Source organism: Euwallacea similis, chromosome 17 (assembly GCF_039881205.1).
Source record: "Euwallacea similis isolate ESF13 chromosome 17, ESF131.1, whole genome shotgun sequence".
NCBI classification, from domain to species: Eukaryota; Metazoa; Arthropoda; class Insecta; order Coleoptera; family Curculionidae; genus Euwallacea; species Euwallacea similis.
In genome coordinates this window covers 2,573,085-2,588,901 of record NC_089625.1, presented here as the reverse complement: position 1 = coordinate 2,588,901, position 15,817 = coordinate 2,573,085, and the positions used below count along the sequence as shown (strand labels likewise).

Sequence of the window (15,817 nt, the reverse complement as noted above, 5' to 3'; positions counted from 1 at the left end):
CTTACGTGGGACATTTCGTTACGGAGAATGAGTCAGTTTTTCACGGTTTGTTTGAAATTTGTGGGAATTTTGGCGTGTCCAATACTATCTATTTTCCCGCATCATGATGCCGAGGAAATCGCTGATTCGTTTCGATTTGCGTTTTCAAAACGATATTTTCTATATTTATTTATACAGAGTGGACAAAAAAGGTTAGGACTACAAAGTAATTTTTTTCAAATAGAAATCCCTTATTTTCGTATTATTTTTAAATGCTGCTCAATTTTCAATATCTTATACGGCACTTTCTATACCTAACTTCAATTGTGTTCCAGAAAATAGCCCTTAAACTGTTACATTATTTACATTTTAACGATCTGTAGTTTCTGAACAATTTTAAAACAGCGAAACGGCTTGCGCTGGTCTATCTTAGTTTGAACACATCTTTCAAATGACACTAATTTTAAAATTTGATTAAATGTTCAACAATTTGCAAATTTTTGGCAGTTTTTGAATATTTCAAAATTAACGTGGTTGACAATATATGTCAAAACTAAGATGGGCTAGTGCAAGCCGTTTCGCTCTATCTCAAACAGTTTATAACCCACACATCGTTAAAATGTAAATAATATAAAAATATAAGGGCTGTTCTCAAAAACAATTTAAAATAAATATAGGGTTTGCTACATAAAACACACTTAAAATTTTGGGCAGCGTGTAAACACATTACGAAAATACGGGATTTCCATTTGGAAAAATCTCCTTAGTGATCATAACTTTATTGTTGTTTTTTTAAATCATTTGAAAATGTATCAAAATTCACTCTTGACCTAGAAACAATAGGTTACCTACCTAGACATATATCTATGAAATTGTATCAATTCACTATAAACTAGTTTGGAAGACTTGCCGTGGAACACTTTAAAAAATTCACCCTGTATAAATACCATTAGCTTATTGATGTATTAAAAAATAACTAAACAGCTTTTTCTTTGATAAGAATTCTGACCCTGACGGCATCTTAACACTAGGCGTAAAATTGCCCGTTTCGATGGATTTCATTATTACCTACATTTTTGAAATTTACCCAAAAACTACAAAAATCATTATTTAATTCTCTGGAGTACAATTCTCTCGCAGGCAGGCGAGACTAAATGAAATTTATTGGCCCGTAAATCTGGTAGACAATCATAAATCCATCTCTGTGACATTATTACACAAACTACATAGAGCCTATGGCGGATGAGATATTTTATTGAATTTTTATCGACAATTTGCGAATTTGTTTTTTTTTGTTAATGAGAAAATGTCATTGCAGTCAACCGCTTCACGATTGGTAATTATACGATATTATTCATTGATACAAATTACGACTTTTTCTTCTGCCATATGACAACAGCTACAAATATGTTGCCAAAGAATTTCGCCTCTCCATGCAGACATAATTGCAATTAGTCGGTGCCAAAATAATTTCCTCGCTTTGAGAGCACTCGGAATGCGACAGTGAAAAATTTTTAATTCAAAATAACTCCCCAACATCTATTCTTAAAGATTATTGTTGGTAGACTGGAATCTAATTCCATGGAATAAACGTCGTCAAATATCTATACTGTAAATCACCTTCAAATAATATAGGCAACCCGCAATATATTTAAATCTCAGTGCCATCGTGCCGAACGCAGTTGTTCAATGCGTACGTTTCTCTCGCAGAATTTGTTATTGCATTTGTAAAAATTCAGTTACGGCTACTACAGTTCAGAGGCAGCTAACAGATTTCAGTTTTTCTTATCTCGTATTCCAAAAAACCGCTCAATTTTACCATTTTTTGTTTCATTAATTATTGCAAAACCGAAAACTGTTGCGTAGTTGATCTGGCACCGGTCCAACAATGTCGGGAGGATTCCAATTTATAATTCTTACGCCGTTAAACATGTGTTTACACGCATGTTTCCCAATTAGACGGGTCTTCGTGGGGTTCGGCAACTAATAAGCATAACCAGCATTTTTACCTACTATTGGGCCCTGACAGAGAAAAACAATAACTTTCGACTAAACCTCATAAGATTTATCAACGGGAAGACTTTACGGCGAGTTTCTTCCCCTCGATTTATGGTGCGGTCTGTGCGAATATTTCATTTATTGCGAATTTGGGCAGATGCTGCAAGATAATTCGGGGATTAATGGGGGTACAGAGTTTCGGTCTGAAAGATGAAAATCGGCTGATCTATCAAGTTTGCGCTTTAGTTTTCGATAGTAAATCTTCAAAGCTCTATGTGGGATTTAATGGATATCAGGGCAGTGGCGAATTATCTTGTGGGTCCTACACACAATAGTCTTTTTTCAAATTTAGTCTTCTCTCTTTTTAAATTTAGTCTCTCTTTCAAATCTAGTCTTCTCTTCAAAGTCTAGAAGGCGTGGTGTTACTCGACCAATTCAAACAGAAGTACAGGTGTTGCTCTTTCCCAATAATCCACGATTAAATCCACTTCAGTTCCTCCACCGTGTTCAATGTTTAAATTCCCAGCGCCTTAGGTACACAGTTATTTAAGTAAGTTTGTCCTACTCCAGTAGTTAAATTGAAATTTAGAACTGTAAACGTTCACTCACACTGTTAGAAGTTTTAAAATCACTCTCCACCCAATTACTAACGGATATTTAACATGGTCAATGAACGAGTTGAATGTGAGGTTCTAATAGTTACAAGCAAACGTTTTGGACTGCTTCTGAATTTATTCCCGCTTCAACAATTAGAAAAATTTACATTACATGACGTTGAATTAAATTGGAATTTTTAGGTCTTATCATCACAAACACTTCTGATAAGTGGTATTTGTTCTTTGACAGATATCACAAAAATAAAATTTTCAACGAGCTTCATAGGAAATGGAACTTTCCTTTTTCATTTGAGTGTAGAAAGCAGTACTTTTGCTCTCGAGGGAGCAAAATAATTCTCTTCCTACAAAGCAAAAGTATTTTCCTCCCGACGCATCCTCAATAGATAAACATAATACCTGTTACTTTTTTATAAAACAAACACTGGCTGTAGAAAAAATTGGATGCACACCTCAGGAGGAAAGTGCCTTTTAGTTTTTCAAATATTGATCCTTCCTTTCGTATCGGGCTTCAAATTATTCGCAGGATTAAAAGTGGCACTTTCCTCCCTGGTTCTGCAAATAACCATTATTTGGCTTCTTCAATAACCCCTATTCGAGTTATGTAAATTCAACTCAGATTAGAATCAAATCACCAAAAAACTCTAAATAAAACGAACTCGCTTCCCCCTTCTTCATTATTATGTTGGCACTGGATTTTTCATACACTTTGTACAAGATGTTACCTACTTTATTTCGAAAAGACCTGCCAATCATCCGGCGCAAGAACAACGTGTAGATATCGAAAATGAAAATTCTAATATTGCCAGCTCGAATTTCACTACATCTCTCTCTGTTGACGTTTTGGGGCAGAAATTAATATTTGAAATTCGGAACGTCCGATTTTGACGATTGGCACACAAAATAGAATTTCAGGTCGCAATAGGATACAGTTTTTAGAGACTGAATCGATACAGGGAAAAGCGACTACTTCTTAACGAATGTGAATGCATGTAACCGTTGGAAAAATCTGAGAGGATTAAGGTTTTATGCCTTATTCCAACTCTGTGTTTAATTAACTCGAACACCTCAAAAACCGGTTACAATCCTATTAAACCTCGTCATTTCAGTTCATGTCGAGTCAATTAAACGCAGAACTGAAATGAGACATAAAGTCATAATACGCCTGAATCTTTTGCAACCATCTTCATTACAATTGGTATAGGCCGCCCCTGTGCACTAAGTCTTGCTGTTTAAACTTGAAGAGTTGGTCGAGGTACGGCAAGAAGAGCTTGACAGAGGGCGCTAGTAAAATATTTTCCTGCAGCTCCAACGTACTTCCCGTTAACATTGTCGATTTCTGCTTGAGTTTAAATTGACTCGAGATGAACCGAACTCACAGTACGTATCTAACAAGATGGACAGCGATCTTAATTAAACTCGGAGCCGAAATGGGGAGGTCGTAATAGACCTTAATCTCCTGATATTTCTTCGATTTTTAGTGGTCATGTTAACAGCTCGATAAGAGCTACTAAAGGCTTTCTATTCTCGCCCGAAAATGCCCAGGCATTTGCCTATTTATAAAACGCGCTTTTTTGGGATCCTCCCGGATGAGTCATGTGCCACGGGGTAGACGCCAAGCGCGCATTTTTTCTGCAGTCCATTTGCGATTATAAATGATAGTGTTTTGGTGTAGTCGCATGTCCGCCTGTCGTCGCTCAATGTCATCGAAATTTGTGCCACAACATCACGTAGGACCCGAAAATAAATAAACAATAATTAACTAGGTGCACCATTCGAAATCTCCACGATTGCCAAACTAAAAGCGAAATCTGTTGTGAAAGATCGGAATTAACCATACAACCATAAACACTTCCTACATTGCTGTTACGAAACCACGCATGTCAAAATTAAGATGAGGCATATGGCGCGAGAAGCGAGAAACCCGCACCTCCTAAATATTTCTTGAATGAAACAAAAAAAAAACCGTAAAGACGAGCATCGTTTACATCATGAATGACGCCTCTGACCGTGATCTAAATCTGAGTTTAACATAGAGACAAGAAAAACTTACCTTGGCAAAATCAATTTTCAACGTGCAGCAACCAGAGTAGATATCCGCTCCATTGAGGGTATCTTTGGCTCTAACTGCTGATTCTACGCTGTCGAATGTGATGTTAAGAATTAAGGACATAATCATCGAAACATGTGGTTGTGTCAGAACAGAAGTTACCTAACTTGATTCATTTAAATACAATGCAGCTGTATCAGTTAAGATGAATAGAGAGGTATCGCTAACACATCTGTGGAAAATTGCTGAGGCATATCAAATGATGTTAAATACATATTTATAGTAAAGTTGAAATTAGATTCGAGGTAAAGATTAAAAGCTCTACATAAAGTATATCAAAGCACCAAACAAATCGTTATGTTTGGATTTAAATTACTTGTTTAAGATTATAATTATACAATGAACTAAAGTGAAATATTCAGATTAGAGAATATCGTTCCAAGAACAATCATTGAGACAGAAATAGGGAATGGACATTAAAGTTGATATCATATAGATTTAGTTCAATTTTCTTTAACTTTGACCATGTCGAAAAATATCGAATTTTGAGGATTAAGGTCAGCATTTAAATGCATTGGATTACTCGGTAATTGTCAGGGGAAATAACAATATTCAGGTCTCGGCTGTCCAGCAATCCTTTTAATGAAGGTCATAATGAACAGAAATAGGAGCAAAAAGTTATATTATAATATAAACTTAATGTTACTTATACCACTGCAGTGACAACTGGACAATTTCTTGTAGAGAATACTTATTTGCTGATATTGGCATAATCGCCGATGTTTTTCGTCGACAAGAGCCTATAAAAATCAAGAGTATTTTGAGTTCATTTTGACAATTTTGGCTATAACTGAAAACACGATTCTCATACCTGAAAACGAGTCATGAAGAATTATTCTTCGACTACAATGACGTACATACTAATCACCGTTGTCTGAAATTCGCTCCACCTAACAATCCTCCAATATTTATTATTTTGGTCTCTATCATCCTAAGATTGAAAGGACGTGAAGATTCCTCTAACTCTCCCTTATAAACATCGACCCTTTTCGAAAAATGTTCTTTATTTTATATAGGAAATTTAGCTAACCTGAACTAACCTGATCAGAAACTACGTAGTATTTTTGAATAATCCATTCTAACTGATCTGACTGAAAAATTTATAATTCTTGAGTCTAAACCAATATACGATTAATTTTGACCAGATATCGGTTTATATGGCTTTGTAGAAACTCGCTAAATACACAGAAGAAGCTGCGAAATTTTATGCAGAATTTAGATAAAAATAGACTTAAATCGCGAAAAGTCTATACCATGTGCATATTTGTCGGTTTAGAAATTCAGAGTTACGCACTGTGTAGCAGCACAATCACTTAATCGTGAGTAAAAAATACTTTTAAAAGTCTGAGAAAATTTATTTGATATAAATTTGCCATTTCCTCCGGCCAAAAATCGAGAAATAAAAGAGAAAATCTGTTATGAAAATATGTGTGTAGATAAGTTGATTGGAAATTGATAGACATAAGTATAAAGTCGGGACGTAGCACTGCAGAATCCTATAAATTCCCCGAAATCAATTCCTCAAATTCTATTAAATTCCTGTACAAATTCAATAAAATCCCAATGGAATATCCAAAAAATCACCAGGAATTTAATCCATATCTCGTTTCGAACTCTGCATCCCAATTTGGGTGAGTTTGAATAAACAGAAATAAAAATAAGATGAGTATATACAGAGTGAAAGAATGTGGAATCTCTTCCCTTCTTTAACGATCGATACAAGAATATCAGCAGTGAACCAACCATTTCGAGCTGACAACATAGAAGGTAACACAGAAGATATCGATGAAAACTTTCTGTTTAATTTTTCGCTGTTTGGTATTAAATAGGACTGAAACAGAGTACACCTACGAGAATTCTGATAAAAAAAAACAAGGAATATTCGATTATCACCTCATCAGCCAGTCACTGACCAGCACTTTTTTTACCAAAAATCGATACAAATGAGTACAATTCGGAACAACGTGATTACCTCTCCATTTCTTTTCCAGGCTCAAACTGAAGCCTACGTATGGTAAAACATAACTAGTTTCAAACCTCGAAACACTCTTCTAGCAAAAAAATTCGAAATTGCGTTAAAATATTACATATTACGGTGATTGACGTGACTAGCAATATCTCTCTACTCATCCAACCTGCACCGATTATGCGGCGCTAAACGTCGGGACTTAAATCCATTGTAGTTTTACGACGGCGCTACTGTTTGTTTTCGTAATTTTGTATTGTATGCAAACAGTAGTTATCTAAATGCCGTAAGCGGACTTAGTATTATTCTTTAGACAAACAGATAGACAGGTCGAGTAACATGGCACATGGTAACGCAGCAAGATTTAAATTTAACCATTTTCTTCGGTCGTAAAAGATTAAAATTCGATGACCCGACTTTTACCACACGGTCTAAAAAGGATATTCAACCATTGCTTGCACTCCGTTCTTCTTGAATATGACTATCCTAAGGACTTGTCCGCTGGACTGGCAGATTGTGTGCAAAACATCCTGAAATAGAAAAATCGAATTAGGACTTCACGGGGGTTTCTAAAAACAGAACAAAAGTGGCTATTGCGAGAAAAAAACCAGCAACTTTCGCCTCTTGGCTCCATAATTCTAATTATGATTACAATGTTATCTTATGCATGCACGTTGATATTAACTATCACTTGTCGTTCTAAATTACTTGTCAATATTTCCTTTCTTTTCTAATTAATATGCGACCCAGTTCAAATGAACGCGAACAGTTTCAGCCCATTCCACTTGCGTTTAATGATTTTTAGATAGTAGCAATATTACTTAGGCAGCTAAAGATCGATTAAATGTTTATATGCATTAACATGCAGAAATAACTCCATTTTCATGCATAGATCTTTATCGGCGCTGTCAGCAACTCAAAAAATTCATTGACACTTCTCAGGAAAATTACGTAGATTTCCCTAGAGGACCTAATGGCAACATACAAAGACGAAAAAGTCAAACAAGGCCACATGGATCGATTTTATATATGTCGTCTCCGACTGCATGACGCCAGTGATTGATACGAAACCCGGTAAGACACGCACATTGATACAATATTTTCCTTTTACTGGGTCATCAAGGGTTCTTCCACGAATTAATGTGATGGCAAAGTGGATCGTTCATAACGCAAACGAAACTGATGAAGAATTACGTTATTGATCGCTTTAGTAAAAATTAAGTTCTAAATATTACTGACTAATTTGGCGTTGTTTTCTGGAACCATAATATTTTACCTTGAGAAATGAATTGTTTCCCCACTTACTTATTATCTTCTCTACGCAAATTTCCTTTGTTTCTTGCAAATTCCTCATAAATAAGGCAGTAAAGTAGCGCTTTAGCAAAGTCCAATAAATTTTGCCAAATTAAGCAGTTTCATTCCCCCTGGAGAAAAATATATCGCCTACCTTTCGTGCTTATAACTCTATTCAAGGGTTGCTACTGCATACGCAAAAAGAGTTATGATATACTAGGTACCTCTTTAAGCTTATGCAAGGAGGCTTAGGTATATTCTATAGATTCTGAAATACCGAATTTCTAGTGCTGTGTGTTTCGGAATTTGCAATTCCTCCCATCAATAGGGAACACGAACTTGGATTTCTATACCTATTAGGATGGGGAAAAATCGTATTAGCAAAGTTTTGAGATTTTTAGTGTCTCTAAGTCCAAATCCATTGCCTTTTTAATTTTTTATCATTGTCTAACAGGTGGGTGCTATTGGAAATTGCCATGGTTCCAACATGTTAAAAAACTCGATGAGTTCTACAAGAACGATTGTACTCCTAATTTTTCGCGTTTTTCCCCTGCATCTAATACGGAAAAAACAAAATTCATAAAGGTGAATATTACTGAATTTCAACAGGAAATGTTATAGCAAGGATTTGAATCTTTGGGTCCTAATCCATTGTCTGTTTTTATGCTGCTTGCGAGAATACTGCGGCCAATTTTGATAAGATAAATTTATTCTAAAAGTTGACCATTAAGTGTCATTATTATGAGTCTTCAACTGAACGTAAAAAGTCAAGTTTCTCTTTAGATTTCTTGCCTCGTTTGTTCAACGGGGAATAAAAATATTTTAGTAACCATCAGTCTTTTGATGGCAAGTAAAACACTCACTGACTTTATAATCAATGAACCTATTAAATTCTCGCGACACAAAGCAGTTTATAAGAAAACTCAAAGTTTTGAAAACACTTTATATTTTCTTAACAAAAACTTACAACGTATGCCGTGACACCTCCGTGACACCAATTAATAAATGGTACAAGAACGAAAATTTGAAAATTGCCCTTACTGTCAAATTGGACTTGAAATGTAATCACTTTGTAGTGTGTGCAGATTTGTGTAAAGAAGCTCTGTGTGAAAAAATTAGCTTTTATTCAAGATTAATCTCTGACCCTGATTCTAAATGAAACTATCTTTCAAAATCTCTTTAATTTATGAATTTCGAGTATGACATTTTCGACATACAATTACGAAAAATGTTAATGTATCAACCTTTTCTGTAAGCAGTTTATAAACATATTGGCCATAAAATATCCGCCCGAAGTTATGCAAGAAAGGAAGTTCTACCACTTTGACACATGACAAAATTGAAAATATATGTATTTTTAACGACCCCCTTTTAATTTTTTTAAAAACAGGGCCTTCAGTTTATATGTCGAATTCTTAAAAAAAATATGCATTGTTGAAATTCTGTAACAAACCTGCGATGCGCCCAAAATTGGAAACAATTTTTCACATTCTCCGAAAAATGAGAAAAAAAACAAAATGGAATATTACCATTTTGAGTTTTTCACCAATCACCATATCATAAATCTCGACATATCTACAAAATGATTCTATTCCTTTTCCTCTTAAGGCTAATAATAAGGCAGCTTATATTATTTTAGAATTGAATGTCTCCAGCAATTCCACTTATCCGAAATTATCATTGATTCAGAAAAATTTGTAATATGTTCTTATAAGTAAAAGACATATAAGAGATGTCCAGAGCATTATATAAATATCATTGTTTTTACATATTTTTTATTCATAAGACAAATTTCACACACAAACGCCTCCAGCGGCTGTATTAATGATTCAATGATAAAAATCAAAAGAAACTTTTGTCCAAACGTGTCAACTAGCATACATATAAGTAGTGAAATCTTATGAACAATTGTTGCATGTTTCTATCAATATCGAACAATTGTTACATACAAACCTCTCTAGTGACCTTATTAATGGTTCAATGTTAAAATAGAAACATTTCTGTTCAGGTCGTTCAGATCTATCAGGTGACATGTGTAAAAGCTTCAAAATGTTAATGTTGGCATGTTTTCATCAATCAATTATTTTTCACATACAAACCTTTCTAGTGACTTTATGATGGATTCTACAATAAAAAGTAATAGGAATATTTTTGTCTAGTTCCTACAGGTTTTTGTGGTTCTCATATGATACTGTTCCGTTACCCAAATTGTTTGTTTTAAGCCACGCATACTGATGATATGAATTTTACGTTAATGTATTGTTTTAGGTTACAAACGTAAATATTATTTCAAGTCTTTCACTTTTTCCAATTTCCACGGTAATTCAAAAATTAGCAAGTTGTCCTAATTTAATTATTGCTTTTTAAATAAACCTTAAAACGTTTTAGACGGAATGGCAACATGTGCGAATAGCCACATCGTACAGCATGGTGATGTTTAGACACCTATTTAACGAAATCACGCTGTATCAAAAATATGCGGAAATATGGGAAAAAAAGATGGAAATAAGCGGAAATATACGGAAATAACGAAAGTAGATAGAACTAAACGGAAATATAGGGAAATAACGGAAATAGCAGCAACATCAGAAATAATGTACTTCATTTCCATGATCATGTATAATTGTATACGAAATTTTCGTCAGTGGTTTCCCCCTCGATTAGAATTTCCTAGAGAAGTGGTGCCATAATATAGCGACCGTTATAAAACGTTACCCGTACATTTTGCACTTATGCAGACTTTTACGTAACGGTAGGCAGGACCGTGATAGACGCGAAAAAGCATAATTTAAAGACGATTCATATTATGGATCGGTCGGGTCACGGTATGGTTACGGTCAGATCAAATACTGTAATATCAATTTTGCATTGTTCGACCGTGACTTGACCGTGCAGGCCAGCGTAAACAAACCAAGGAATAAACAATACGAACTGAATGTTACAACGTTTGACCTGACCATGACCTGTCCCATAATATAAATCATCCTTTAATGACGCCATATTACGGCCGCTATTTTACGGCACCGCTTTCCTAGGAAAACAGCAGCTTTAGCGGCATAATTGACTTCCTTAAGCTAGCATTTCCTAGGAAAGCAGTGCCATAATAAAACGGCCGCTATAAAACGTTGCACGTACATTTTACGTCCATGCGGTTTTTTAGGTAGCGATAGACGAGGCCGTGATTATCGTTGGAAAGCATTATTGGCGCTATGTTACCGCCGCTATATTACGGCAACGCTCTCCGCAGCTCAATAGATATTGAGGTACAATACGTCTTCTAGGGCGCGGTGCAAGGGCAATTTCCCGCATCAGCTTTATGATAAATCTAATCTAATCTAATTTACTTAGTCCTTTGATCTTGATAGCTGTACCTCCGCAATATTGAAAGTGCTTTAATATGAAAGTACCTGAGACTGCATTTCCTAGGTTCGATTGCGGCATCCGAGTTCAATATAGGACTGATGTCAGTTGATTGAATTTTCAACAAGGGTAGGGAACCTCTTACTTGGCCGAATCGCCTTAAAAAACGGCAAATTATCCTAGTTCATCTGTATTTTTAATTTTCCTTTATGTCCACAAAAAGTTCGACATCTCCCGCAGATTATCAGGCATTTCCACTCATCTAAGACGTAATAAAACCGATCGTTAATCATTAACGTCACGGTTTTTATTAGATGGTGTGGTAGCGACCGAGATTTCCGCTTTGAAACTCTATAGAGCAGTTAATTTAAGAACGTTACGGAAAGATCATCTGCAATCAGATAAATCAAAAGCGGTTAGTGTCGAAAATCTAGAAAAATGCCATTATTTCCCATAAAATGTTACTAAAAATAACGCGGACACTATCAAAAAGCTTTTAAGAATCCTGTGGGGTTTATGGCTGTAGGTATTAATTTGTCAAGTATCCAGAGAGGATTTGTATAAGCTTCCTATAAATACTGCGTGATAATAAATTGAATAGCGTGAGTGTACAAATTGAGGTGCAGCGTAAATATTAAATCATCAATATGATGCATTGTAACTTTCATAAACCGGGACGTTTTTCCAATAATCGGCATAATAATGTAATTTGAAAAAACTTCCTTTTCAACTTTATGAGAAAATTAACTCACTTGTAAACATCCAAAGCTAATAACACAAACTCGTAGCTGTAAATCTTATACAGGCAAGTAAACCTTGAGCGTATGATATAGATGAACCTGTGTAATGGGTCTTAATTACACTGCTATTATTCTGTGATTGAAATGCGAAGATTTCAGCATCGTCAACCGAGTTAATATGGGCAATAATAATTCAAACTTAATCTACAAACAATATGAGTTGTGATTGTTTAAGTAAACTGCGTTATCTCATTTTCAAATAAACGCATTCGGAGGATTTTGACTACCTGTGATAAGGGATTACTACTTGAATGTAGTCCTCATAAACTAGCTTTATTTACTGACTTTGAAATCCATTTTTAAGCGGTAATTGGCTCACCTGTCACTCATTTTGCTTATGAGAACAAGTTTTGTTTCCTTTGAACGCGATCATTGATCATTATTGTGCCGACTCGAAATTTTTCTTAGTTAATTGGACGATGAGGTTAACAACTGGGCCAATTATGTCATTCCACGCATATTTCTTTGCTGAAACATGTGACCTCTTATGGGGCTTTTTTAAACGACTTACCACTGTGATGGGATACATGGGATTAATAATTGTAAACAGCAAAACGTGATTTGGCTTTGAATCGTCTGGTCTTTTCCGTCGAGGTTCCTCTGACGACGCATTGAATCCCTGAAAAACAAAACCAATTCTTCAGAATATTACGTTATTGTGTGCGTACTTAACAGGTTCCTAATGAGGTAACCTAATCGAAAGCGGTACCATAAAACTCTAAACCGGCTCGACTGATATTTCGCCCGCATTAAACCTGAGAAAGTACTGCTTGAACCTTGAAAGCGGTAGGTACGACAAACAGCAAGTAAATGGAGTTTTTCATGCCAGATTAAGATCTAGGCTAAATTTGCCATCATATATACATGCGAGCCAAACCCTTATGGACTCATTAAGTAATTTTTTCTAACATTAAATGAATAAAAGAGACGGAAAAATATCAAATTTTTCAGTTATTTTTACCTGCAGACAATTTTTTTAGTGATTAAAGTGCGATTTGCGTATAAGAATTGGAGCAAATCAGCATTAATTAAAACTGGTTTCAATCACCTCGAGATTAGATTTGAACGGTAAAATTGATTAATTAACTTCCCCGGAGTAGCTATTATTTATTTTCTACTGGTTTTCTTAGCACTGCATTTCTGCATGCTAAATGATGAGTAGGCAGGATTTTACATATTAAGTCTATACATCTAACGTGAAGTAATTTTCATTAGCCTTGGTATTAGAACCGACGAGGGCAACGACCCTATAGACCAATCCAATCAAACCAAAACAAGGTTGACCAGATGCAGCACCCGAAGATCCTCTATCAGGTTCCTATACTTATTCGTTTTCGCTTCAATTCTCACGCGAAACGATGTAAATTTTAATGGCTATTTGGTCGATACTAGACTGAGAAACTGAGAAACAAGGTATTCCATGTCAAAAAAATCGGAAAACACTTGACTACTTTTATCCACACCTCCTTCAGTTTTTGAGATACATAATACTCCTATTCTCTATATCTATATCTTCGTATATTTGGATTTTCAAGTTATAAAAGTAAAAATCTACTGTGTAGGTTTTTAGGTATCGTTTTTTGGTTCAGACCAAATTTAAATTCCTCTCGGAATTCCCTGTTATATATAACATATAAACATTTTTGTCTCTGGCATTTTTTCCAACTATCACCCATTTTATAGTTGAACATTAGGACAGTAGGACAGATGTCCTGTTTCAAAATGACATACTTCGACTAGTTTCGAGCAATTTAGAGATCATCCGACATTCATACTAAATTCGAAAACTGAGAATGCAAACCAGTTATGGAGACTCGAATAAGAGTACCTTGAGAAGCAATTATTCCGAATTCGATTGACGTAAAATTGAACCAAATTAAAAAACTCATTGCATACTTCTTTTGTAAATCATCGAATTTTTTACTTTGGAACCCAAATTCGATATGTACTTATGTTTCGTACGATTTTGACTCACGTGTTTTATTTCGGAAATATTTGATTGAATTTTTCAAAAACAAATTTTTTCCCCCAATTTATAAAATATTCAGTTAATTTTTACCTGAAATGAAGATGGTCTTAAAGGCCGTTTTGGAAATAAAACATTCTTCAATTATCAGTGATTTTAACCCCTTTATGACATTTTTAAATGTACAGTTCAATTTAAGCCATATACCATTTGGTGAATTATTGGTAGGTTGATAACCATTATAAAACTGACCACCCTGTATAAAACATAATAAAACTTTCAGGTTTTCAAGATATTTTTCCTCCACGAGCTCATGTGTGTTAACTTTATTCTCATGTGTAGGTTTAATTACATATTAGTAAGTGGTAACAAGTTTTACCGCACGCATGTCAATGTTAAATACCTACAAAAAGTTTTGACACTGACACATGCCATTTTGTTTTGCGTGCAGTAAAACTTTTTCAGCACACATGCGGTAAAGTGCTACTTTGAGCTGGCAATTGCCTGAGTAAAAAGAGCGTGCGAGAAAAGCACTTTAGCGTTGTAAAGATCTGTTTTCACCATGGATTTTGGAAGCTAATTTTAATGTCTGCCCTGATACAAATGAGAAGTTTTGAGAGGAATTGCCCGGATATTTCATTAAAAGGAAATTAGTAATTATTACGTATAATTTTCAGCAAATTGAACTAGTGCCTGAACCAAGCAATTGTGGTTACAATTTGAATGTTACATTCAGAATGTTTGATTCTATCAAAATATCAATTTTCGAGAGTAATTTGTGTGCAATTTCTAATAATTTTGGTTTACCTAACCTGGGCAATTTTAGGGGGCAACTACAGGCAGCCCCTTTCCCCCAAACCAGCTACTCATAGATTATTTGTTATTTCTTTGGATTGTTACATTATATGTATATGATGTATAGGTTTTTTTTATTTATTTTGTATTCAACCATTGTAAAAACGTTATACAGGGAATTTTAAATAAATATATAAAAAATGTGTTATATAGCAGCCCCTCCACATAAAAATTCTGAATAGGCCACATTCCAGACACAATCTCATGTATTGTGGAGTAGGTAAACATGGTACATTAGATAGTAATGTAATACATGGATTTATTTACTTATTTTGTATTTGAATTGTGCACTTCTTTTACTCTCCTATTTTATATTTTGTTAGTTTCAGTAGTTAATTTTACTATTTGACATTTAATCAAAATGGATACTTAGCAATTCAATTATTATTATTTTTTATTCCAAATTTGTTAAATTTGTATGTATTTCTTACCACTAAAAAGTTCGACAAAACCCTTAAAATGTAAAAACTTAAAAAGCAATATCTTGCCTCTCCTAATGAAAAGATAATAAGGGTTGCTCTCCATCTTAAGAGGGTTATCAATCCTAACCTAACCTAACATACCCAGCTGTCCTAAGTGTAGCGCAGAATTGACAGTATTCAAATAGAGAAAAGGGGTACTTACTCTGTTATTTGCAGTGTCGGTATCTGTGCGCTGTCTTTTGGTGTGGGGCCCGTCTCCGTTGAACGCCATTTTGAAACAAACAGATCACGCTAGGACCAAATATCCGACTTTCCACCGACAAGGCACGCGCAAAACTAGCCGATTGTCGATTTTTCCTCAAGTCGCCGATGTAGCCAGATATTTGGTTTTTTTTTTCATAACTGCAGAGACATCTAGAGGCGGATCGGTTTTACTTTCATTTTAAAATCGTTA

At 34.9% G+C, this 15,817-nt stretch overlaps 2 protein-coding genes across 2 annotated transcripts in view; both read right to left on the bottom strand.

The window, feature by feature from the left end:
• sm (smooth) overlaps nt 1–15,714 on the bottom strand; it is a 65,913-nt gene extending 50,199 nt beyond the window's left edge. The window contains exons 1-4 of the mRNA XM_066398304.1: nt 15,566–15,714; nt 12,632–12,739; nt 7,112–7,197; nt 4,645–4,741 (exon numbers count right to left, since the gene is read on the bottom strand). Of these exons, the coding sequence (XP_066254401.1) occupies nt 4,645–4,741; nt 7,112–7,197; nt 12,632–12,739; nt 15,566–15,634 (360 nt within the window). The 5' untranslated portion in view covers nt 15,635–15,714. The remainder of the gene's footprint in view (nt 1–4,644; nt 4,742–7,111; nt 7,198–12,631; nt 12,740–15,565) is intronic.
• Nucleotides 3,923–15,817, bottom strand: part of ssp6 (short spindle 6) — a 64,143-nt gene continuing 52,248 nt past the window's right edge. The window contains exon 9 of the transcript XR_010752537.1: nt 3,923–3,933. The gene's annotated coding sequence lies outside the window, so the exon portion shown is untranslated. The remainder of the gene's footprint in view (nt 3,934–15,817) is intronic.